The sequence below is a fragment of the Urocitellus parryii genome, chromosome 6 (genome assembly GCF_045843805.1).
Source record: "Urocitellus parryii isolate mUroPar1 chromosome 6, mUroPar1.hap1, whole genome shotgun sequence".
Classification (NCBI taxonomy): Eukaryota; Metazoa; Chordata; class Mammalia; order Rodentia; family Sciuridae; genus Urocitellus; species Urocitellus parryii.
This window is the reverse complement of record NC_135536.1, coordinates 146,786,233-146,812,597: the sequence shown is the minus strand read 5'-3', so window position 1 is coordinate 146,812,597 and position 26,365 is coordinate 146,786,233. Positions and strand designations below refer to the sequence as shown.

Genomic DNA, 26,365 nt, shown 5'->3' with positions numbered 1-26,365 from the left:
GCTGCCCTGAGAACTGAGGAGATCTCTGATCAGAGCTGGAACTCATGCAGATACCTCAGCTAGCCAGGGATCCATGTGGGACAGCTCTGAACTGGGCATTCATAGAGTGGACCCCTCCTCTTTTCAAGTGCTGTGGGAGCTCAACTAGGGACTCCTGACCAGACCATTCCCTGCGGCCAGAGTTTCAGTGGGCCATCCCCAAACTCACCATCATGGTACCAATGGCCACATGTAACTAAAGCTGTGGAAAATGGATTCTTTTGGCAACAGGGTTGGAGAAGCAAGCAAATAAAACCCAGGGTCCGTTCTCAAGGAGTTCTGAGCCCAGGGGACTCAGGGAAAATGGTTTCTTAGGAACAACAGTAACTAGGAAGAAATACAATTTGTTCCCTTCAAGTGCTACCCAAGGTGGGAAATGGCTGTAGCCCAGACTAATTTAGTGGGCATTCTTCCAAAATAGTGAGCCATATTTCTATCCAGGTAAGGCAAAAAAAAAAAAAAAATTCCTGAACTCTAAAATTGGGAAACTAAAGCAATTTAATGGGCTAAGTTTTTACCTTGTGTACAAGCATGCACTTCGCTTAAGGGCTAGGTAACCGGAATTAAGAGAGGGGAAATCTAGAAGCCTCTAGAGAAATCTAAAACATTCACGTACAGTAAGCCCATGCCCTCTGAGTGCTCTTTTTTTCTGGTAAAGAAAAAGAAAACTAAGCAGTGACCTGACCCAAAACTATCAGAGGAAGAAAAGCAACATTAGCTCAAAATTGAGCAGCAAGAACAATATGACTCCATTTGCCAGATAAAATAGGAAATTGTGCAGCTGGATTACCTCTGTGTCCGTCACAAAGGGTCAGTCTACTGGTCACGTAACCCAGTTTCTCAACTTAAAACTGATTCCTGCTGTCTAAATTCAGCCATCTCTTTTCTGATTAATAAAACTGTTTCACAGAAAACTGAATCACTTTACTTCTTCTTAATGTGACATAAAATTACGCATATTAATTTTAAACAATTTCCTAATAGAAAGGAAACACAGATTTGACTTTTTAAAAAATACTTTCTTAGTTGTAGATGAACACAATACCTTTATTTTATTTATTTATTTTTTATGTGGTGCCAGGTATTGAACCCAGTGCCTCACGCAGAACCACTGAGCCACAAACCCGCCCCTCCTGAGTGAGATTTTTAACATGCTGGGAACAAATCAAGATTTAATTTAAAATATATTTATAATAATTACAAATGATTACTGACTTTTTAAAATAAAGGTCACATTTGCAAGGGAAAAGTAATTTGCCTTCATCAGATCCTTTGCTTCTAATGGTTTATGGGTCTTCAGAATTAAAAAATCATTTTGCTTGATGATGCACAATTGGAAGGCAACACAAGATACTCTGGGCATAGGGGAATGAATGGAATTGAAAGAGCACCTCTCAGCACTTAGTCAAGGGCTGAGCACTTTCTCAGGGCACTTTAACAGGGCTAGCTAGGGGTCAAGGTTTTAGTCCCCTGCCAATACAGAACATTCACAAATTGCCTCAGTCTTTCCCAGTGTGATTTGTACAGTGAACTGTTGCTTAAGAATCACAGAGATCTTCAGAAGATAACAAACTTAGGGAATGTGCCATGGTCTTCAAGAAATATAATACAAAACTGAATGCTATTTACCAGTGGCATACAGAAAGTTGTGAGATCAAGTAGCATCATTGACCGGGACCCTTTATTTTGATTATCTAAGATTTAAGAGACCTCATGTAGTAAAAGAAGAGCCAATAATAGAAGACAGACAATCATCTTTGAGTGTTGGGAGTCCATATCAACTCTAGCCTAAATTTCAGTCTTTGGCAGTTAAGCTGGTAAAAAAAAAATCTAACATCAAAATTTGTAAAGCATCACTCACTCCACTTAATGGAACAGTTACACTAAGTTACATAAATATAGGCAGATGATACAAACCCATCTTCTTTCTTCTTGGCTACCCAATTACACAGGATGTGGAAAATATTCCTGATATCAAGCAGATAATCTGTTTTATCAATAGCAAGGAAACCATTTTTATAAACTGTCTTTCAGCTGAGAAAACAATGCACTCCTTACATCATACTGGAAAAGGAATGACCTCAAGATTTCCAAGCAACACAGCTATTTTTCAAATCCTAACTCCCCTGCTGATCATTAGAAATAATTTCAAATGTCCCATTCTTGGCCTTCATGGGTGCCAAACCCTGGGCAAGAATGTATCAAGGTTATAATTCCAAAACAGCCCCTTTCTGCACAGGGTGCTAAGCAGTCTGTCCTCCCTTTCTCTTCACACACCATCATTTATATGAGTTTCAGGTCTCTCCTGAATCAAGCTGTGCTTATGTCATAGGGAGGAAGTGAGAAATCCAAGTTATTTTGCTTCAAGCTCCTGCCGGCTAATAAACTACCTCAGATGCACTGTGACTACATTTACTGTACTGTGTTTAGAAAGCTGTGGTCTGAACTCCGTCTTTGGTCAAGGTGTACGTGCATGAGGCTGGTGATGAATATGACCCAAGAAGGCTCAGCACTGTATCCAACACACCCACGACTTTGTTGGTTGGTATTTGCAGAATGCATTTTTAAAACATAAATTTAGTAGAAGGGTAGAAATTGGTTTATCCAATGCTGATGTAAAGTGGTACTGTTTTCTATATCACATCCTTACTTAGTCCCAGCAATCTAAAATGTTGATGAATGATAGATGAATTTTTGTTTTTCACTAAGTAGCTAGAAATATTAAAAAGCTAAGGCAGACCAGAAATAAAACACAATTCCAATATCTTTTTTAAACCATATTTAAGTTTTTTTTTTAATTCAAATTGACCCAAAGCAAAACTTACATTACAAAGGAAGAACAAAATACATTATGATATAACACACTGGGAGTTAACATGAAAGCTAAATTTGCAGGCAAACAGCCTCATCCCAATCACATCCTGGGCTAATGAGCAATTCTGCAGGGAAGTTAGAATCTCAGTTTCGCATGGTCCACTCTGGTAATTAAGCTACACATTCTCGTCTCTCAGGGTGTGCATCTGACAAGTCATGCTAGACTCCCTCCTGCTCCAGATGTGTACTCTTGCCACTGCCAGAACACTGAATTCTCTAGTGGAAATGTTGTTCCAAGCATGACTGATAATGAATTAAAAAAACAAAACAGTCAAGTCCTCCAAACTAACAAGCATGGATTATTCTGTAGTAAATAGTTTAGAAATGTGGGAATTAAATAATCTAAGAACACTCTTACTCTTCTGCACATTTATAAACACAAATATTTACAAAAAAAAAAAGCAAACGTCTTTTCAAAAAATGAGGTTTGCGGTTCATTAATGATCATAAATCTTTTATGAGCTGGTTTCTTTGGTGTATCTGCCAAATATATTCTTATAAAGATTGAGTGGTTAAGTTTCAATAATAAATTTCAAAAGAAACAAAGAATCAATGACAAATTTGATAATATGCTGAACATTTTAATCAGGATTCTGAAAAACTAATCAGTTGATTTTCTGAAAATACCTGTTTTCTCTACTCAATATGTGACCACAAAATGCTTCTCTGGCAAGCAAATTCGAATGCAGATCTGTATGTTCACTGCTATATTCTACTATTACCAACTGCAAGACATTTTAGTTATTGTTAAATATGATATGTGATTGGGACTTTATTGAAAACAAACATAAAGTATTCTTTTGAAGCTTTCAGATAAATCAAACTTCAAACAATAAATAATGCAATTATACACTTCTTCATTAAATAGAATTTTCAATTCCAGGAAGAGTTCCCATAATTTTTTTTCTGAAATCACAGCAGCAAGACAGAACAAAGAATTCACCTAATCTGATATTTTTCCTTGGAATTTCCTGGCTCAAACTCAGTGGCTAACTTAGTTTGGAAATCTTTGAGTCGCTGGGGAGAGAATATCCTTTTAAACTAACTGAATAAATTAATACACATATGTGGATATAAGCACTGGGTAAATGAAATATTAACATCACCACTCAGAGTGCAGGACCCTAGGCACCCTCCTGCCTCCTCATCTCCCTGGGCTTGGGGTTTTAAGAGAAGCAACACCCAATTCATTTCTGGCCACATGTGTCCCTAATGCTGCTTCTACATATCAGATCTGATCTGGGGTGGTTTAAAGAATGAGAATACATCTCAGCAACTGTCTTCACAAGGGACTTAACTCTGACTTTCTGGGGATAATGTTTTGGAGAATATTTTTAAGAGGCAAACATCTGACTACCCACTTCTATCCATCAGGCTCTGCCAGCTACAGTTGGGGATGGTTAACAGAACTGGTCTCTTGCTGACTAGGTGCCTGTAAGAGTCTACAGTCCGCATAAGTGCTTCCCCTAATAATCCTTTTCCCGAAGCTGCACTTTCTTCCGAAACCTGCACATGGCTTAGGCATATCAGATTCTCTAATGCCAGGGCTACTCGCTAGCCAAGAGAGCAAACTTTGTGCCTGAGAAACTAGCACTGCTGGCTCTGAAAAAGGCAAAGCCAGCGTCATCTCCTGGCTCAGCTTAGTTATACTTCTAGGTGAAAGAGTTTTTATGACTTATAAGTAGAAATTCAGACAAGAAAAGAGAAGCCCTTCATCTTGTAAACTTCTGATAACCAATTTATTAATAGCATATAAATATTGTGGCATTTCCCAAATCACTAAAAATGATACTGGGACATTTGAGGTGCTTCTGAAACTAACATGATAATGAATGAATGAAGCACACAACACGTTGGCCAGGACATTATAGATACCTAGTGCATCTGGGCTATTTTCCATTGTCAGACACTTTATCATATCTGTGTTTACACTGCACACAAAAGACCAATCAACCCAGAAGAGAAAATAACAGTCCTGAAGAGCTTCACTGTACAGAACCTTAAAATAGACCGGAAATGTTTAATTAGCATATTAGGAATTAGCCAGACTTGCAAATATGCACCCGTTAGAGATTTTACCTTTAAAAAATATATCTATATCTATATAGATGTAGACATATATTTAAAACTGGGAAGAAAAAAACCCACTATGAAACGACCCCAAATTATTTAACCATTAAAGGCAAATGGTTTAACAATAGTTTGGGCTATTTTTAGGAAATACTCTACCACCAGGATATGAAATTTGCTGCTTAAAGTGAAGTAAAAGATAAAGCTTAAAATAGAAATTGTAACTGACACACTATGGGTCTGCTATGAAAATTAAAGTGGCGGTTCCTGTTCTCCCGGGCATGTCAAAGCCGGCCGTGGAATGATGAACAGCAAGTAAAATAATGATAGAATACACCAGAAAGAGTATTGCACTGGAGGCACTGTTTTAAAAACAGAATACACTGGCTTTATAAAGTTATTTTCTATCTCATTAATTTTTTTTTTAAAAGCACAATTCAACTAGAGAGAGAGAGAGAGAGGTTGAGACACAGTGTCTCATGGTAGTGTCCTATCGTTGTTAAAAAATAAGTTAAAAACGAGCACACCAATAGGAAAGCCGAGGTACTGGATTTTTGTCATTTGAAAGCTACATTAATTAGGAAAAAAAAGAGAACAGTTTGAAACAGCCAATTTATACTCATTAAAAATGAATGAGGTGACAGCATTATTTAAAAAAAAAAAATTTAGGGCATTTTCCAGTATAACCCAGGACCCCCCCTGGGTGAAACTGTGCCTCAAACTTCGACAAGTGTGCTGCTGGTTTCTGGTACCATGCTTGCCAATGAAACTAGAAATTTGGAAAGGGTAAACTCTCCACTTCAAACCTGCTTGTGTCATTTAGGAAAGACAATTTTTCTAAATGCAATGTTGTATAGAAAGCTTGGACCTCTTAAACTTGGACCAAGAAACCAAATTAAGACTTTCAAGCATGTGGTGTATGTTTATATATATATATATATATATGTATATATATAAAAATCCCTCCCCTACAATGAAAACCAACCAAATAAACAAAAAACCTAAAAGTGTATACCTGCTTTCTGACTTCACAGCAAATCAGAAATTGCATAGGATATACTTTGTGCAAGGCAAAAAGCCTTTTAAGTATCTGGAATATAACTCCTAATCTTGCTCACAGTTCTGATATATCAGATATCATCAAATTTGTGTTTTAAGTAGTCTTTCATGACCTTGGCAATTGGTAGTTCATCAAGTAGCTTTAGGTTTTGAAGGCCTATACATTGTCGAATTTTAATTCGGCACAGGTCCTGCAAGTTTCGGGGCTGTCCTAAAAAGACAGAAAAAAGAAAATGTTACTTTGTTATCAAGCACAATATTTAAGATGGGCTTTGAGATTTTGAAAAGAACTGTTTTTATTTCACTGGGAGTGCTCTCTATGGATTTTAAACACCATGGATCAGAAAGGCACTGACTAAATGACATGTCCGTGTGAAGTCTCAGATAGTTCTTGTCACAATCCTCTACAATATGGTAGAAATTTCCATTTCCATTTTACAAATAAGGATACTCTGTATCAGGGATTTAAGTAAATTGTTCAATGTCAGACAACCTTAGATTGAGACTAAAAACCAGTTCTGAGTCTAAGCCTGGTCTTTCTATCACAAATCAAGAGAACTCTGGTTCTTGTCCTGATGAGGCCTCTAATCTGTAGACAAGCCTCTGAGAGCAAACTGTTTCTCTGGGCCAGAGCCATTATCTGAAGAATATGCACCCAATGAGATACTCTCTTCCTCAAGCCCTTTCAATTCTGGGTCTAGGATGCTGGAGCCTTGATGCCTCTCAATCTCTGTGGAACTTTCTAAAGTACATCTGCCCACTTGTTCACTGTCATTCTAGACAGAGCAGAACCCTGGTTGTGAGGATGAGGGCTGAGAGGTGCAGCAGGCAGGGAGTGTGAACAGGCCCCTCCAGCTAGTCTGAATCTATGTTGCTTCACACCTCATACCCTAACCACCTGCCAATAACCCCTGCTTATCACCCCAAATGAAAAAAAGTAAAATCCAATTTATTCCACTTTTGAATACATTCCCAAACCATATAGATGGCCACAAACACAAGCGAAAAAATTTGTTTAACAGTACTTCAACATATTTGGAGTCACGTACATTCTGCTTTCCTATTAAATGGTAATGATAATAAAAGCTAAAATATTAACTGCTTACTCTGTGCCATGTATTGTTATAAGTTCTTGACACGTATTAACTCCTTTAATCCTTTTATGAGGGAAGTACTTTGATCATCATCCCCATTTTACTGACAGTCTCAGAGAGATTAAGTAACATGGGTATGTATGGCCAGGTAGATGCTGTATTTCAGTGGTTCTTGAACTTTTTGTCTCAAAACACCTTTACACTTTTAAAAATGATTGAGGACCCAAAAGAACTTTGATGTGGGTTATTTCTATGGATAATTACCATATGAGAAGTTAAAACAAATTTTAGAGATTATTTATTAATTCATTTAAAAGTAATGGCTCAAAAACTAAAAAGAAATTGTGAGAGGAATGGCATTCTTTCACATTTCTGGAATGTTTTTTAATATCTGGCTTAAAAGTGGACAGCTGAATTTTCACATATGCGTCTGTTAATTGTACCATCTAGTCTGTGGAAAACTTCACTTATACTCAGGAGAGAAGAAATATGAAAGGCTAATAATGTCTTAATATTATTATGAAAATCATTTTGACCTCATAGATACCCTGAAAGGGACCAGGGGACTGTAAGACTCCTCAGGCCACATGTGCAGAAACACTGCTATTCTTAGTAACCCCTTACTTGAATTATACTTGTTTATAGTGATCACCATTACTCAAATAATTCTTCACGAGTGAAAAAGGCTCCCAGTCCTCAGACTCAGACAACTATTCTAGAAGGCTTGGGTGAATGCTGCTTTCCAAGAGCATAGTGAATATGTGCATTCTTGGCAGAGTCACAGCAGAAGCAACTGCTGCCTTGGAAATGCCTCAACTTGGGGTATGTGTAACCACAGATGTCTGTAGAAGGATTCATGCAGGATGTGACCTATATACTCAAGGGGTCTTTGGACAAGATTGAATCTTCTCCATCTTCCAGATCTTTGCCAAAACAGCATTTCATCGGGAGACGAGATCATGCTCCCTATGGAAACCCTTAGAGCTCCCCTCCTTTATAACAGGCTGTAATTTTACCTTTCCATGTTTGGGTCTTACATATTAATGCCCATCTTTCTCACCATATGACATATGTCATGAAGCCAGGACCATGTCCAATACCATTTGCCAATGTAAACCCAACGCTTGACACAGTACTCAACAAATATTAGCTGGAATAAATGAATACTTAATAGGCTTTCCTTTAAAGTATAAAACAGTCAATATGTGGTGAAACATGCCTATAACAGCAAGTCATTTCCTAACCTGTTTTGAATTATTTTTCATCACCACTCATGGGCTACCTTGGGAAGAGAATGAATTATCACTGTCATTTTTCAACAAATGCTTGTAGTATTTGACCTGAAAATGCAAATCAGAATATGAATTAGATATGATTCTTCTTCTTCTTTTTTCTTTTTAAGTAAAGAATCCAAATTTCCTGTTGGGTGTGGTGGCCCAGGCCTGTAATCCCAGTGACTCTGGAGGCTGAGGCAGGAGAATCCAAGTTTGAGGTTAGCTTTACAAAGACTCCATCTCAAAATGCAAAATAAAAAGGGTTGGGGAATGTAGCTCAGTGGTAGAACACCCTTGGGTTCAATCCCCAGTACTAAGAGAGAGAGAGAGAGAGAGGGACGGGGGTGGGGGATAGTTGATTTTTCTAATAGATGGTTGGTTCTTTTCAAGTATCATTTAAGTTGACATACATAAGTATACATTCATATAGAAAACATATCAACAAAGTGGAAAAAACAAAATTCCTGGAATTTTGCTTAGCTCTATCCCTTAGAAAGGACTGGGACAAAAGGTTATGTAATGGGGCTCTTCTTAAGTTGTGTTTGTGATAGACTATCCTCCCCAAAGATGACTACAATTTCTCCTCTCCCTCATATTTTGTGTAATGTGGCTGGATACTCTTATCACTGACTGGGAAAGACTCAGGCATAGATAACAGAGAATGGTAGTATTTTTATCATCATTACACTCGACAATACTACTACTACTTTTAGTATTTAGTGATTTCTCCTACCATTTTGTGGTTTAAAACAATTATTATCCCTTCTCTGTTCCATGCAGTGTTTTCTGGAGAGGCTTGACCAGGGCCTCCCTGCTTGCAAAATGGCTCACTCAGATGGCTGGTGCGTTGGTGCTAGAGGTTGGCTAGGAGCTCAATCAGACTGTCCAGATCTAAATATATCAGAATGCTGTTAATGGACATTTTAGGCCTAAATATATGGGAACACTTTGCTCAATTTGGTGGTGTTTCTCCTCCTTCAAGCAGTTATCTGGTATGTTTGGGGAGAATGTGATCTTTATTTTCTCAAGCCTGTGTAACTCCTGTCTTTAATGATAGTGATATATCAGAGTCAAACTGCCTGGGTCTGACTTCTGGCCCTGCGTCTGCATGATCTTGACAAGGTATTTCTGCCTCAGTATCCTCAAAATAACTGCATCTATCTCAAGGGCTTTATAAGCATTAAAAAAGTTAATTTTGAAAAAGTGCTAAGAAGAGTGCCAAACACAAGGGGATTATTTGGTCAATGGGTTTTTAAATATTTGTAAAGATAAGGTTTGCTTCTCATTCCCAGAAAAAACAGAAAGGCACCCTCTTTGGAAGGGAGAGTCTTCATCTTTTTGATGTTAAAATAGTAAGAAAACTAATTAGTGTAACCATTAAGGAGCAACGAGTCATTGGGAACAATTTATTACTCAGAAATAGTCCTGGGAAAATTGATGGAAATTGTATTCTGGAAATCATTGCATGACTTTTTTTCCTTTTTTTAACTTTTTTAGTTGTAGATGGACACAATACATTTATTTTATTTATTTATGTGATGTTGAGGATTCAACCCAGTGCCCCATGCATGCGAGGCAAGCGCTGGTACTACCACTGAGCCACAACCCCAGCCCACTGCATGACTTTTAACTATATAAAAAGATGTGATGAAGTGAGGGATGTATTTATAGATTCTGCACTTATATATAAATACTAACTCATCTTGTCATACCAGCATTGTTGACTTAACAGGGGGCTAAATAATAAAGAGTAATAAGGACTACTCATTGTAACTGTTGTTATTCCTAAACTATTCCAAGAGTCTTCAGGAATAACATTTTAGGAATCGATTATGATTAAAACAAAAGTACTTAATTCTTGTCAACAGAACACGTAAGAGTATTTACTGAGCACCTACTATATACTAAACAATGCACTGTACCAAAGATTAAAGGGGCAGGGGAAAGACAGAATAGTAGAGGAAGAGAAAGAATGAAGAGAATGAAGGCAAAAACATCAAGACAGATGTGCACATCATTTTCTAGGCTCTTTGAAAATTAGCTCCCACTAAATAACAACTGTTTAGTCCATGGGAATATAAGAGAGGAAAATGTGAGAGAAACCTCTAAAAAAGGGTAAAAATAAGAAACTATAAATGCTTTGGGGGATGCAGAAAAATTCCAAGGTATTCAGACTAACCAACTACAGTGGAATTATATAATAGTTCAAAGGGTTATTAGTCTTTCCATTTGGTAAAGAAGCCCATCATTACTAGTAATTGGGCTGGTATAAAATAGGAAATCAGCTTTTAAAGGGTCCAGTTTAGTATAAATTACAAAACAAGAACCAGCTACCTCCTTTGACAGCTCCATTACTATATTTGTGATAGATAAATCTATTTATTTGGATAAAAATATCTGGATTCATACAGGTAGAGACAGAGAGACAAAATATTTTAAATACCAAAGTGGACAACATTAAAGCAAAACAGATCCCAGGTTTTCCTTTGGGGGCTGGGAAGACTGGAGGAAGAGAGGAGTGTGTAAAGAAATAAAGGGAAAGATTTAGCCTCCTCTGGTTTGCACGATCTGTCACTCCTTCGGGAACCTCTTCATCTTAGGTCAAAATCTGGAATGGTCTCCCAATACGTATCTCTGTGTTTTATCTCTACTTTCCATTTTTAAAACCCTACTATAAACACATGTTCTCCCTTTGCTCTTGCTTCTGAATTCCCTTCACTATGGGGTAGTATGAAATGTGCTACACAAATTTTACTTTATAGGGCCAAGGCAGGTTCTAGTTCTCTTAAAAAAAATTATGGCATAGTCTCTTAGAGTCCAAATGTATCCACTTATCAGTCTTCTGACATTTGCCTATTGGTTACATTTTTTTCCATAGACAAATGAGCTTTGAACTCTAACTTCCTTTGGTACTCCATCACAAAAAACCATACATGGCTTACTAACAAATGACAAGAAATCTTTAGATGCTAACATTAAAAATAGAAAGTAATAAACGTACTGTGAAAAAGTGCAAAATAAGATTTTCTGTATCTTTAAATTTTAAAATGTGATAAAAATTGACTTATAACTATGTACTACTGATTGCTAATTTCTAATTTTTAGAAACTAGAAATGATTATTGATTTTTTAATAATTAAGAATGGAAAACCTATTTAGATTATGATGTAGATGCCTGACAAAAATCCATAATTCATTAGAAAAAGAAAATATAAAAAATAACCTTAGTTAAAATGTGTTACACAATGTCTCCAAATAGTCACACTATATAATATTGTTTTAAAATGAATCATCCTACCAAAAAAAAAAATTAAAGCAGCATCAAAGCAGCATCGGAAAGAACAGTAAGTAAGGGGAGCAGATGTCAGTGGCATTTTGCATGATCACATACCTACTGCTGTACTGATTCAGCTTAGAAAGTCTCAGTCCATTTCCTTTTCTTAAAATTAAAAAAGAGAAGCCATGATTTTTATTGGTCCTGTGTGTGTGTGTGTGTGTTTTATTTTTCCTTTTGCAGTGTTAGTGATTGAATGCAAGGCCTTGTGCATGCTGAACAAGCTACTCCACCACTGTGCTATAGCCCTGGCTCTGAAGTTTTGTGTGTGTGTGTGTGTGTGTGTGTTTTTCCGTCCTTTTTTTAAGTTTGAAATCTTGTATTTTACATTTGCAAACATAGTACTTTTGTTTTTGCACAAACATAGTACTTGACTATTGCTGAAATATAAACAAAAACATATTTCTGGTTACTGTGATATTTATAAAATCGTATTTTTAAACATCTGTGATTGATGTTCCAGAAAGTTACTAGCTTAAGTAGTTGACAGATTGTCTCCTGCCAAACAGTTTACACAACTCAGTTCCCATCCACTTAATCTTTTTCTTTTGGAAATATGAGCCATTCAGTTTCCTAAAACATACAAATAAAAATCCAACCCAGTCCTACCTTCTACACACCCCTGAAACATACTGATGGCTGCTTCCAGTCTTTGAGCAGTGTCTTCCAGAACACAGATCACACTGCCTCAGTGCAGACTCCCTTGGATTTAAACACAAACCCAAATAGCATACTCTCTGCCCTAAGAATAATTTAGACCAGAGATTGCTATAGAAATAAAAAGGTGCTGTGTGAAGGAAAGTAAGCTGGGAAAGTTAAGCTGCTGAACTAGCAAACAAAGTTAAATGGTTTATTTACTCAGGGGCTTGGCACTTTTTACACATTACCATGCATGGCAAATCTCTGTAACTGGCCTCTGGGATCCAATGTACCAGTCTTTTCAGCTGATGAGAATCATGAACCTGTTTTACATCACAGTATCTATAGGGCCACAATTTTATAAACAAATTTCAGAAATCACCAATCTCAACATAACCTATGTAGTAAATGTGATAGCATAGGGCAAGCAATAATTTTTTAAAATTTCACATTACCCACAAATTTTAACTTAATAGAAATACAATAGAGATTCATCAAATTCCAAAATACTAGGCTAACAGGACACCCTTTAAAAATCTCAATGTAGAAATTACATATCACTGTGTGTTTACTTTTTAGTTTAAGGACCTCTTTGTACCTTTAAAATGGTAGGACCTTAAAGAATTCTTCTTTAATTGAGTTGAATTTATCCATATTTACCACATTTAGAAAATAGAAATTTTAGAAACCTTTATTGATTCACTTACAAGTAACAGTAATAAATTCATCAGTTGAAGTAGAAATAAAGTCTTTTGGAAAAATTGAACTGATTTCCAAAACAAAAATGATCCTGAGATAAATGGCATTACTCTCACATTTCTGCAAATCTCTCTCTCTTTTTTTAAAAATAGCCTTTATTTTATTTATTTATTTGTATGTGGTGCTGAGGATCGAACCCAGGGCCTTGCACGTGCTAGGCGAGTGCTCTACCACTGAGCTACACCCCCATCCCCTGCAAACCTCTTTTAATGTGTGACCTCAGAGATCTGCTTCCGCATCTCATCTGTTGTAATATGCTGCCTTGATTGGAGTACCTGGAGAAAACCCTGCCTTACTCAGACATGCAGTTGGAAAAGAAAGGAATATTTTAATATTTTTTTCCAGATAACTGTAGATCTTCTATGATACTATATCAAAACCACACAAGTGATGGCTTCTTTAAGGTTAGCTGAAATACAGAATTTGAAACCAAATTGGTGAACTTTTTGTACTCTTTTAGATTAAAATCCATTTATCTTGCACTTTGGGTCTTTTACCCATGTATGATTCTCGAACAAAGCCTTTACACATTAGAATCTTACAGTAGCAAATACAAACTTCCCCAATTCTCATTTTCAGAGTTCAAATTTCTACTAGCCATCAAGGCTGTCAGTTGTTTTCCTTAAAGTGACCAATGAATTTTATTCATTTTCAAGAAAATGCCTGCCAATAACCCAAGACTAAATCTATAGTTTGGCTGTTAATCTTTCAGGTAAAAATGGTGCTTCCTGAAAAAAACCTTCTGGTTCAGCTCAAATGAATTACAGTTACTTTTCCTCAATTCAGTCATCACACTTTGGTACACAGTGAGAACATTTTCCATTTCCATCCCACAGAATATTAAGAAAATATATACACAAAAGGGTAATATTTAATAAAATTAATTTTACTGCTTCATCAAAGGCATTCTTAAGTGGGACTGGAATACTCTTTACTGAAAGCGCCTGCTGGAAAGACGCAATGACTATTGAGTACGCGTTGGGCCACTGCCTATATCATGCTAACAAGCCAGAGTTTACCCTCCACAGCTTGTCTACCAAATGTCATAAAGTGTAAATGTCATCACTGTGAAAAGGGCAAACAATACTTAATGAAATTAGTTTAGACTTGATGGACACATAAGACAGTCTTGAGGACCTGGAGAAGCCCATTTGGTGAAAAAAACAGTTCTACATGAAACAAAAATTATTTTTAAATTGCAAGCAGTAGGAAGTCATGCCTTTAAAAGTGGTTAGTGGCAGCTGGGTACCATAGCCCATGCCTTTAATGCCAGTGACTCAGGAGGCTGAGGCAGGAGGATTGAAAGTTTGAGGCCAGCCTCAGCAATTTAGCAAGACTCTGTGTTAAAATAAAAAAGAGCTAGAGACGTAGCTCAGTGGTAGAATGCACCTGGATTCAATCCTCAATACCAAAACAAATAAACAAACAAACAAAAAAAACACTCCCAAAAAAAAACTTGTTACCAGTAAAAATTTTAAGCGAGGGATCTTAAGGATTATGGTCTGATTTCACCAATTTTCAAAAAAAGAAACTAAGATTCAGAAGTGGAGGGTGAAGGGTAAAAGATCCGCCCTTATTTATTAGGCAAGTCAGACAGGAGCCCATTAGGAGCTCTCTCCCACCCCATCCTGCTGATTTAACAGCACCTCTGACACAGGCACAGTAGAGAGACCTTATTGATATAGGGAGACCGTGTTTCTGATCCCAATGGGCAAATATTATTCAGTTTAAAGGAACACAGGTAGGATGTATTTTTTACATTTTAAGTAAAAATGATAAAAATTTTTAATTCTGGTTTCAGCTCCAATAGGAAAAGAGCTTGGTAGTTGTTACTTCCGTCCTTAAAGAAAAATTTGAACTAAAATTATTGATCTTGGATCAATCAGTAAATTGAGGTTGTAGGGCAAACTTTACCAAACACATGGAGAAATAAACCCTGAGAACCACAGTTGAGATCTGCTTACCTGTAGTAGGAGCCACTGGAACTGACAGGAACACTTCAATGGCAAGTTTGAGGAACTGTTAGGGGTTGTGTATGAACTAGTGAGGTCAGAGTCTTGGGAAGCCCCCTTCTGGTTATGAGTTTTACTTCCAGGAACCCCACCCACCAGGTTCCCAAAGTGAAGAGCCAATAAAGACCGCCTCATGGCTCCTAGGGGGAGGGAAGCCCAAAGTCTAAGGCTTGGGGAACCCAAAACAAAGACCCTGTTGGAATAGGAACCTTCCAGTACCTACAGTTCCAGCAAACATTACACACAGCCTAACTCCTAGGCACAGTAATAAAACACCTTACATTAAAGAGCCAAGGAATGCATGGGTGAAGCAGGAACATCAAATCTGCTTTGGGCAGAAACACCACTAGAGAGTCAAAAAGAATGATTTAGGTGGAGGCATTAGAACACAAAGGAAGACTGCAGCCTTAAAAAGACAGATGGTCCTACACTTCTGGAAAGTATCCCAATTTTACTCAGTCCCTGCCCCTTTGTGTGCTCAGCCAGTCAATCCACGAACTGGGTGCAAGTTCCTGTTGATGCTTATTGTTGCCCCTCATATTAAGTACATGCTCAGCAGGTCCCTCCTAGCCACCTGGCTGCATGACTCCACGCACAGATTCTACAGGGCTGAAAATAGGCAGCTGGGCTAGAATAAGAATCTATTGGTAGTAAGCCAGTCCTTGCTGTTTATCTACCCTCACTTTATCATAGTCTATTCTGAAAAATGCTTATAGAGCATTTAAAATGTGTCAGGCACTGTTTTAGGTACATTATAAATATTAATTTATTTAATCTTCATAACAAGCCTGTAGCGTGGATATTATCATCACCTTTATTTTGAGAAAGGACACTGAGGCACAGAGAGGTTAGATAATCCTGCCTAAGGTCACAGCTAAAGTGTAGAATTAGAATTGGAACTCGGCAGCCTATCTCTAGTCTATGCCTCTGCAGAGCAAAATATTTAACAAAAGGGGCTCAGACATTTAGTGAGTAAGTATCAGGCATTTTTGAGGGCAGCCATACTACTTCAACCAAGATTCTTCAGTGCAGAAGTTAAAAGGATATAACGACAAAAAAGATGCAAGGTAACCAATGATAAAAAGATACAAGGTACCAGTGGCTGCAGCACCACATACACCACACCTTCATTCTTTGGCTACTTCTGTGTGCCTCAAAAGCTTTCTGCAAGGGAACATATGCCAGATAGCCCCATACCTCTCCAAGGCCAGGCTGAATGGTGCAGACCAACAGGGGGTCATCAGTGCTCATGGCCATTTAAATTTATCCTAATGACAAGTAAATAAAATTTAAAAATTAGTCCCCGTAGTGGCATTAGCTGCATAACAAGTGCTCAACAGTCACAGGGAGGCCAATGGGTACCACAATGGACAGCACTGAGAGAACATCTCTATTATTACAGAAAGTTCTCCTGGCTGCACTGAGTTAGACCTGTGATTTTTTTTAAGCTTTAGTCTGAATATATTTAATCATAATAAGTTAATCTTCTTCCCCACTAGAAATAAAACAAATTATATTTCATTTCTTAAAAGCAAATTTTTACTCTCAAGTTCAGTTTCAAGAGTTGGAGTGGATTGTTTACAAGCAAGATAAGTGAAATTTCTTACCCGTGTACCTAGGATGTTAATGTCTTTCTATAATCATGAATGAAAGTTCAAAATCAGTGAGGTAAAAGGCATTCATTAGAAAGTACAGCAGGCAGCAAAATAAATTTTGTTTATAGACTTAACTTCATGTGTTGGATGTTAACCTTGGGGACGTGTACTTGACTGGTCACAAGGAAGCTGGACAAGAGAAGGAATCGAAGTCTACACAAACTAACAGTCCATCAGAAAACAACTCACATGCATATGCTACTACATAAAAGTAGATATTTCCAAATGCTTAAAAAAGAAGCCATACATAAACAAGTCAGACTAATGGAAGCTGTGTGTTTCAGGGACAATAGTGCCTAATTTCCCACTGATAGTTTTTTCCTACAACAATTTCTAGTATCCTTAGCCTCCATTACGAGGGGACTTAAATAAATAATACTGCCATTCCATTTCATGTGGGTTCACTTGAATAGAAAAGCCACAATTAAAACATGAATAACTTAACAATAAACCACAAATTCTAGAACACTCCCATAACTAAGGAATCTAAAATCCAAATTCTCCATTTTCCCAATCTGAAAACTACAGAATTCTAGAAAGACGATCTCTTTGACTGTAGGAACTGGCTTGTTCTAACACAGATCTTTGTTTTGAAAATTCTCCTCCCTGTCCTTTCCTCCATTTCTTTTCCCATCCTTACTATCTACCCTGTTATTTTTATTAACACAAGTGAACTCAGAACTTTAAAATTTTTTTTGGATGAATGAGGCGTTATTTAGCAAGCAGGGCTTATAGGAATGATTAATGTCTAGTTATTTAATGTTATAAAAACACCTTGAGCTTCTCAAGAGATGCAAATTGTTTGAAAAGATGCAATAATATAGTAATAATTATATTACATACTTGTGACTTCTTGTAAGAAATCCAAACACGGTCGACTACTTCCCGAAATACTTATTGAAACAGCCAGTGGGGTCTGACCTTCATAGTTCCTTGTGTTTGTGTCCGCTCCATAGTTATATAACATCCGTGCACACAGCACATCATCCCGAAGGGCAGACAAGTGTAAAGGAGTCTGTCCATCTTCTAAACGCCCCAAGTTTGTGTCTGCCCCTCTCTGAAGGAACATTCGGCAATAAGAGTGATTACTTTTGATCACAGCATATCGCAACAGGAATCCATTCTGAATGTCGATGTTGGCATTGTGGTCCAGGAGGATTTTTACACAGCTTGACCTCTCTCGGATGATGGCGAGCTGAAGCGGTGTTGTACCTTTATCGCTGAGTGGGTCGACCTCAGCCTTGAACTCCAGAAGGAGTCGGACAAATGAGTCCCTACCATAGTGAGCAGCCACATGGAGGGGAGTCCAACCATCATTGCTTTTTGCATTAATAATGTCACTCCTGTATTCCGATTCTAACATCAAGCGTGCAATCCGGGCCCGGCCATGCATGGCTGCATAATGAAGAGCAGTGAAGCCTCCAATTAAGTCTTTAACCGTGGGATCAGCTAGAGTTAAAACCAAAATGAAAACGTTAGCACAGTCTAAGACAAAACAATGTACTCTCCCATGGCACAGCACTCCAATTCTAGCCAATTCTCGTACAAAATGTGAAGGGATCAAACATTACAAAGAACATCAAGTACTTTCTCCCCTCAGTTTAACTGAAGTCTACTTTCCACGAAAAACAAATTTTAGTAGAAAGTTATCAAGCCTGAGCTAGTGGAAAGAAAAACACATACAAAATGTTTACGCTGATAGATACTAAAAACAGAGTTCAGACCATCATATCCCCTCTTTGCTAATTTAACCAACTCCTTTGGCTACCTTACACCCCCATCTCTGCAGTCTCCCTTTTCTCGTTTGTTCTGAATGTTTCATTTTCTCTTGCACTTCTTCTTGGTCCTAAAGAGAAGCATGTGCAGCAACATCTGCTGCTCTGAATTATGGATAATACTCTGGTCTGGCAGACTGTGTTGTTTTAGGGCATATTTGATAAAAAAAATAAAATATAATATAAAAACAGTTTTTATGTGGTCTGTAAAAATTCTAAAGCATGCAAGATGTTAAAGTAATCTTGACAAATCATGTTTCCATAAAATAAAATATGTCTCTGAATTCTTAAGTTTTACATGGTCTTAGGAATTCATAAGAATTAAGTACATAGTATGTGAAAAATGGGGAGAAACTCAAGCACTAGATAAACGCTATGTGCTAAAACAGTTTTAAAAACCTCTCCTTAATTGACTGATTTCTGGGGGGAAAAGGTACCAGAATTCATCTGCTATGTGACCTTTGAGTCACTTCTGTCACTTGCCCCAGTGTTTTCATTAAGGCAAAGGTCAGTTCTCTATAGCTTGAATCCTTCTGGCATTCCTGTACAGTGGGTAGAGCAGGTTCAAGACCTGCTTCCTCTAACTCATATAGGCTACTTCCTGGAAGCCAGCAGTTCATTGTAGGATATAAACTGGCCAAACGTAATTACTAGGATTAAATGGGTTTCTTATAAAAGTCATCTTGAATTTTCAGTTTGTTGATAAAAATTTAAAAAAAACAATAGTGATTTTCACACACACATACACAAAATGCCTCTAAAGTTATGTGATTAAACATTCATATGTTGTTTAGTAAAATGTAAAATTTAGTTCTAGAATATATTACAATGGATGGATTCTGTTAGAAAAATCTTAAGGCAGAAAATTATATGTTAAAATATGAATAATACTATGGAGAGTGACATTTTCCATTAAGAAGGATTTGCTAACAAAATCTATGAAAAGTAATGCTTTTTAGGTAAACCATATCATTTGAATTCCTAAAAACACTTAATCTAACGTGACAGTATACAATGGTAATGTCATTTTAATCAGTTTAGAGAAAATAAGTGTATCATATCTATGTTGGTTTTACCTAAAAGAAAAACATACAGCATCTATTTACTCTCCCTTCAAAAAGGCAGGCAAGAACATTTTAGCAAAGCATTTTGCTGCCATCTACTGGTTATAGTGTGAACATAAACTATTAAGTTTTATTTTGACAGATGATGCTGAGCAAATCTGTTTCACATAACTTTGTTCATCTTAAATAAACTTAAAAAGCAAAGACAGGTATGACATCCAAAAGATTCCCTCCTATTCAAATGTTGCAAGCAATCTTGTCTAAATGTCATTTTCAATCTATACCTGGCCAGGCAACTGTTTCCTGACCTCTTCATCTGTGAGTAAAATCAAGAATACCTTCTTTCACTTCTCCCACCTTTCATCCACCAGGGGAGCCTTCAAAGGTGTCAGTCAACATCCTTATTTTCATCCTATACTCATTCTAAATTAAAACTGGGTTAGATGATATTGCACTTGCATCTTTGATTTCCACTTCAGGTTTGTTTTTTTGTACTGGGGATTGAACCCTCTGGGGTGCTTTACTACTGAGCTACATCCCCCAATCCTTTTTGATTATTTATTTTGAGACAGGGTCTCCCTAAGTTGCCGAGGATCATGCTCAACTGCAGAAACTGGCCTTGAACTTGCGATCCTCCTACCTCAGCCTCCTGAGTTGCTAGGACTGCAGACATACCCCCAAGCCTGGTGAGGTCTTTTTTAGGCACTATTCACATGTTGGTGCTATGCTGGGCTAAGAAAAAAACAGATAAACACATGCAACAAAGATCTGCTTAGTCTCATTAATAAAAACAAAAACAAAAACAAAACCAAAACAAAACAACAACAAAAAAAGCAATCAAATGAATTAATGGACTACACCCTAGGAATATGTCACTGAAAGAAGCAATGGAGGTAACAATGAATAAAATTTGTACAGTTACTGTTCACAAGACATTAACAACCAAATCAGAGATCATGAGGCAAATGAAAATGCAAACAAAATTTAATTTCTGGATTAGTATTTGCCAATGCAATAAGATAAGAAAAAGATATCCCATTTAATGGCAATAAAAACAACAGAACACTTAAACAGATATTCACTAGAAAATATGTAAGGCTCATGCAAAGTACACTACACTACTTCATCTACGTTTGCTCAAACATCCCTTGATAAAAAAGAAGCCTTCCCTGAACACTTCATCTAACTAACAATTCCACCAAACCTATTCATCTGTTCCTTTAGCAAACATTTTTTTTTTTTCTTCTCCAGATAGGACCTACTTTAAACAAGCTACAGCATAATCTCAATAAGCCCATTTAAATCTATTGAAAATTTTTAATATATATAAATAAAAACAAGGAAACATTCCTATGATGAATACAGTTTCTTCCTAAGAACTTCGAAGTAAAATTCACTCATTTTAAGTATAGAGATTGATGAGCTATGACAATTACATACAGTCACATAAACAGAAACACAGTTAAAATATAGAACATTTCCATCACCTCAGAAAGTTCTTTCATGTCTCAGTCAACTCCCTGCCCAAACTCTGGCAAACCATTGATGAGGAAAAAAGGAAGTTTTGCCTTTCCTGAAATTTCACATAAAAGGAATCATATGTAAACTTTTGTTTGATTTATTTCACCTGGCATAATATCTTGAAATTTATCAACATTGTTGAATCAACAGTCCATTCCTTGTATTGCTGAATAGTATTTCTATAATATGGATATGCATTGTTTTATCCATTTGTAAGCAGGTGGACATGAGTTATTATCAATGTGAAGCTATTTGAATGATGCTACTGTGTACATTCATGGTAAGTGTGTATGTGCATATGTTTTCATTTCTAGGTGAGAACTCCTGGGTCATATATTCAATGCACATTAATTTTATAAGAAATCACCAACTATTAGTTTCTAAATGGCTACACAGTTTTGCACTTGCAACAGCAATATGTGAGAGCCCCAGGTCCATATCCTGGTATCATCAATTTTACTCAGAGTTTTAAATCATGGCTTATTTTGCTTTAAATTTACATTTCCCTGATACTAACTAGTGACACTGGGCCTCCTTATACACTTCCTTTTGTGAATTCTTTTTTCACATCATTTAGCCATCTTTATTGGGATGCCTTATTATTGTGTTGTAAAAAATCTTTATATATTCTACATATGATATTTGTGAGATGTTTTATAAATATTTTCTTCCAGTCTACCTTTTCTTTCTTTGCCTATCTTTTCATTCTTTGTACTATGATTTGAAGAGTAAACATTTAAAATTTTTATTTAGTCCAATATTTCTTTTGTGTATCCTGTTAAAGAAAGCTTTGACCAATGCAATGTCACAAGACATTCTGTTTTCCGTGGAGTTAATCTAAACAAACTTGCTTATGCATGGATGTGGCATGGTGGGTCCCAGCATTGAGTGTATCCACAGGGCACTAATAATTTTTTTAAAAAAACTAAATGAATTGAAGAGAAATTGATGGAGTAGAGGAAGGGGAGTGAGGGCAGGGAGGGAGCAAGTGCTGGGGACTGACTTGGAGTGGGTCGTATTTCATGCTTTTGTGATTATGTCGTGGTGTGTATCCTGGTATTGTATGTAACTAAAATGAATAAATTTTAAGAAAAGATATTCTCTTTTCCTGTAGAAATTCTGAACTTCTAAATTTCTTATGTTTAGGTCAATGATCTACTACTTGTTAACTTTTTTTTTTTTTTTTTTTTTTTTTTTTTGGTACCGGGGATTGAACTCAGGATCACTTGACCACTAAGCCACATTCCCAGCCCTATTTTCTATTTTATTTAGAGACAGGGTCTCACTGGTTGCTTAGCTCCTCCCAGTTGCTGAGGCTGGCTTTGAACTCTTGATCCTCCTGTCTCAGCCTCCAGAGTCATTGGGATTACAGGAGTGCGCCACCATGCCTGACTATACCTCTTCACAATGATTTCCCCTGGCACCGTCAACGAAAATCAATATACCATAAAAGTGTAGGTCTATTTCTGAACTCCATTTTATTCTATGATCTAAAAGTCTTTCCATACACAAATACCAGACTGTTTTAACTACTGTAACTTTACAGTAAGTTTTGATAGCAGGTAAGTACTTCAATCTTCTTTCAAATAATTTGGCTAATATATTTTAGAATCAACTTACCAATTTCTTCAAATAAGCCTGCTGAAATTTTGATTGGAAGGAACTCCAATGAATCTAAAAGTGGCAATATCCTCAAAATGATATAAACAACATATTTTTCCCAAACCATGCAAATGGAATATTTCTCCATTTATGCAAGTCTTCTTTAATTTCTCTCAGGAATATTTCAGTGCATGGGTTATATATTTTAAAATTTATCCTACAAATTTAAATTTTTCTTGCTATATATACTCATTCTTTAAATGTTAATTGCTCAGAGAGAAAAGTTAAACTGAGTTTTATATTGGCCTATAAATTCACTTCTTAGTTCTAGTACATTTTTGTAGATTTCTCACAATTTTCTGCATGCAAATTATGTTCTCTGTAAATAGACTATTAAACTTTTTCCTTTTCAATTTATTGTTCTTTTATTCCAATGGCTAGAACCCACAATAGAATATTGAATAAAAATGGTAAAAGCATATACCCTCGCCTTGTTTCTGATCTTAGAGTAAAAATATTCAATAGTTCATCCCTGAGTAGAACATAAATTGTAGGTTTTCACAGACATAATTATGTTAAGTTGCCTTCTTTTGTCTGCTTAAGTCTTTATCAGGAATGAGAATTTTAATACTATCACACACATTTTCTGCATCTATTAACATGTTCATTTTTTAAAATCTTTTATTCTCTTAATATAGTAAATAAGTCACCTTATTGACTTCCACACATTAAACAAACCTTGAATTTCTGACATAAGTACTACTTATTAAATGTATTGATAAATTTGCCACTATTTTGTCAGTGATTTTAAAAAGTCTTTGTTTAATCCCCAATACTATCAAAAAAGAGACAGAGACAGAAAAGGAGGAGGAGGAGGAGGGGCAGGAGAGGGGGAGAGGGAAGGGGAGGAAGAGGGGGAGGGGAGGAAAGAAAACCTTAAAAAAAAAAAAAAAAGTAGAGGCCAATAAAAATCATGGCACCTCTTTTTAAATTTTGAAACCAGGACCTCACAATGCTGGATAAGTGCTCTACCACTGAGCTACATCCCCAGCTCAAGGATTTTTCTATCTGTACCCATGAAGGATGTAGTTTTCTTTTCTTTATTGTCTTTGACAATGCAAGTCTACATATGAAGTTAGGAGTGTTTTCTCTTCTGCTTTCTCAAAAGGTCTATATATAATTATTTGTTCCTTTAATAGTAAAACAACACAACAGAGACAGTAGCTGGGCCTAATGTTTTCTTTGAGAAAGTTTTAACTATGAACTAAATTTCTTAAATTGACGTACAGCTATTAAATAGTTCTATTTTTTATTTGGGTCAGTTTTAACGATTTATGTCCTTCAAAGAACTTGTCCATTTCTTCTAAATGGCAAAAAGATGTTCATCATATTCCTTACCTTTTTGATACCTATAGGATCTGTAGTAACATCTCTTTCTCCATTCTTGAAATCAGTTATGTTTTTTTCTCTTGTTTTCTTTGGTCTAGCTAAAGAGTTACCAATTTTATTGATCTTTTCAAAGAACCAATTTTTGTTTTTTAGTTCCCATCAATTTCCTCTAGAATTTGCTCAGTTTCAATTATGCTGATTTCTGGTTTTGTATTCATTATTTTAGTCCTATTTTAACTTAGGCTTTAATTTTAATAGTCTATCAAAACTACTTTAATATACTCACCTTTTCTTTCCCCTTTTCTATGTTCTTAATGTCATACATATTATATTTTCATATAAGTCCAATAGTTTAACAAAATTGTTTTACAATATTGTTCTTTCAAAAATGAAATGCGAAAAAAGCATATTTATACTATTTGTGATAGAACTATTCAAAGGTAAAAACAGTATTCCCTAATAATAATGACTATTTAATGTAATAACAGACTTTCAGCTTTTCTCCTCCTACTTTAAAAAAAATGATATTCAATCATAATCACATTCTAATTACTTAACCCTTTCCCTGTGTGTGGGCTCTAAGAATGCCTCTGTTTTCAAAATTATATGTAATAGGGGTAGCATTTTTATAGAGAAAATATCTCTTGCTTTTAAGACTATGTACTTGGGATAAATTAAGAAAATTTAGTTATTAATTTAATTGAATTTAAATTATTAGAATGTATGTACATTTATTGTACATTTATGTACATCTACCAGTTTTAAGGTTATAAACATATTATTCAGTTGCTTTTCAAAAGTCATCTCACAATTTCCCACCATGTTTTGGCATTATCATTTGGGTAAAATGTTTCATTTCTGAAAATCTAAAAAAAGTTCTTATAACTTCTGTGGAAGTCTTTGATTACTCCCTCATCTCACTTATTTTCATGTATTCCACACCAGTAGAGTTTTACTTAGTTTATTTTATTTGGTACCAGGGATTAAACCCAGAGGTGCTTTACCAGTGAGCCACATCCCCAGCTCCCCCAGCTTTTCTTTTTTTTTCTATTTTGAGACAGGGTCTCACTAAGTTGCTGAGGTGGCTTTGAACTCGTGATCCTTCTGTCTCAGCCTCCCCAGCTACTGGGATTTCAGGTGTGCACCACTGTGCATGGCTTACTTACTTTGTTGAGAGGGAACCTAAGATGTTTTTCTCAGGTTCCTCTGAGGATTTGCTCTATACACTTAACTTCTAAAGTTTTAGTCTAATGCCCTCCAGGCCAATTTGCAAAAGCACTCAATCTAAAGATGAATAAGTACACTAAGTTATGGTCTCTTCATTTCCTCTTTTGAAATGTTCAACACTGTCTTAGAATTTTTAGAAAGATTCAAAATTGGAAATTGAAGATAATAACAATGGATTCTTAATAATTCTTACCTTTGTAATATTCTCTTCCCTTACAATTCCAATAGGACACTAGATCATTAGCACAGAAAGACTGCCACGATCTGTACAGAGGTACTACTTTGTGCCTTCTATATGTATTGAAAATTTATAAAACCCTAGTTTTTATCATTTTGAAACAACATGTTTAAAAGTAAGGCAATAAAGTACCACTTACCTGTGCAGGCCAAAGTTTTTTTGTGCTAACACAGGAGCCCCTAGTCACCTGTGCTTATAGAGCAGTTAAAAACATGGCCAATAAGACTAAGGAGCTGAATTCATTTAACTGAAATTTAAATAGTTTCCCTGCAATGGATAACACAGGTTTAGAATGAACTAAAGAGTCTCATTTTTCCCCCTTTTGGAATATTGATATTATTAGTTATCTAGCGCAAATCTGCTTTTTTTTTTTTTTGAACAAAACTGGATTTTTCCCATAGTAGAAATATAGCTGCTCCTCAGCAAGACTACTCCGATGGTCCTACCACTCATACTCACTCTCAGGCATGGGAAGCCTCTTAGCTCTGAGCTTTGCTAGCTCTGTGCAATCACTCATGCATGAGTGGTTTTACTATGCAGGTGTATAGACTTAAAATTGGTAAAATCTGATCTTTTAATATAGTTAAAAAAATGTGTAGTTTTACAAGTGGCTTATATTAAACATCTATCTCCTGCTTCTTAAATTGCATCTACCTTATTTTCTCCTGCTTGTTTGCGAATCTTTAACATTTCAATAAATGGCAACTCTTTCTTCCAGAGTCTCAAACCAAAAACCTTCA

General features: G+C 36.2%; 1 protein-coding gene across 2 annotated transcripts in view; it reads right to left on the bottom strand.

Moving 5' to 3' along the window:
- Positions 1-2,803: 2,803 nt before the first annotated feature.
- Positions 2,804-26,365, bottom strand: part of Asb7 (ankyrin repeat and SOCS box containing 7) — a 39,469-nt gene continuing 15,907 nt past the window's right edge. For both annotated transcript variants that reach the window (XM_026394726.2, XM_026394728.2), the window contains 2 exons: positions 17,653-18,258; positions 2,804-6,253 (listed from right to left, as the gene is read on the bottom strand). In XM_026394726.2, the coding sequence (XP_026250511.1) occupies positions 6,114-6,253; positions 17,653-18,258 (746 nt within the window). In that variant the 3' untranslated portion in view covers positions 2,804-6,113. The remainder of the gene's footprint in view (positions 6,254-17,652; positions 18,259-26,365) is intronic.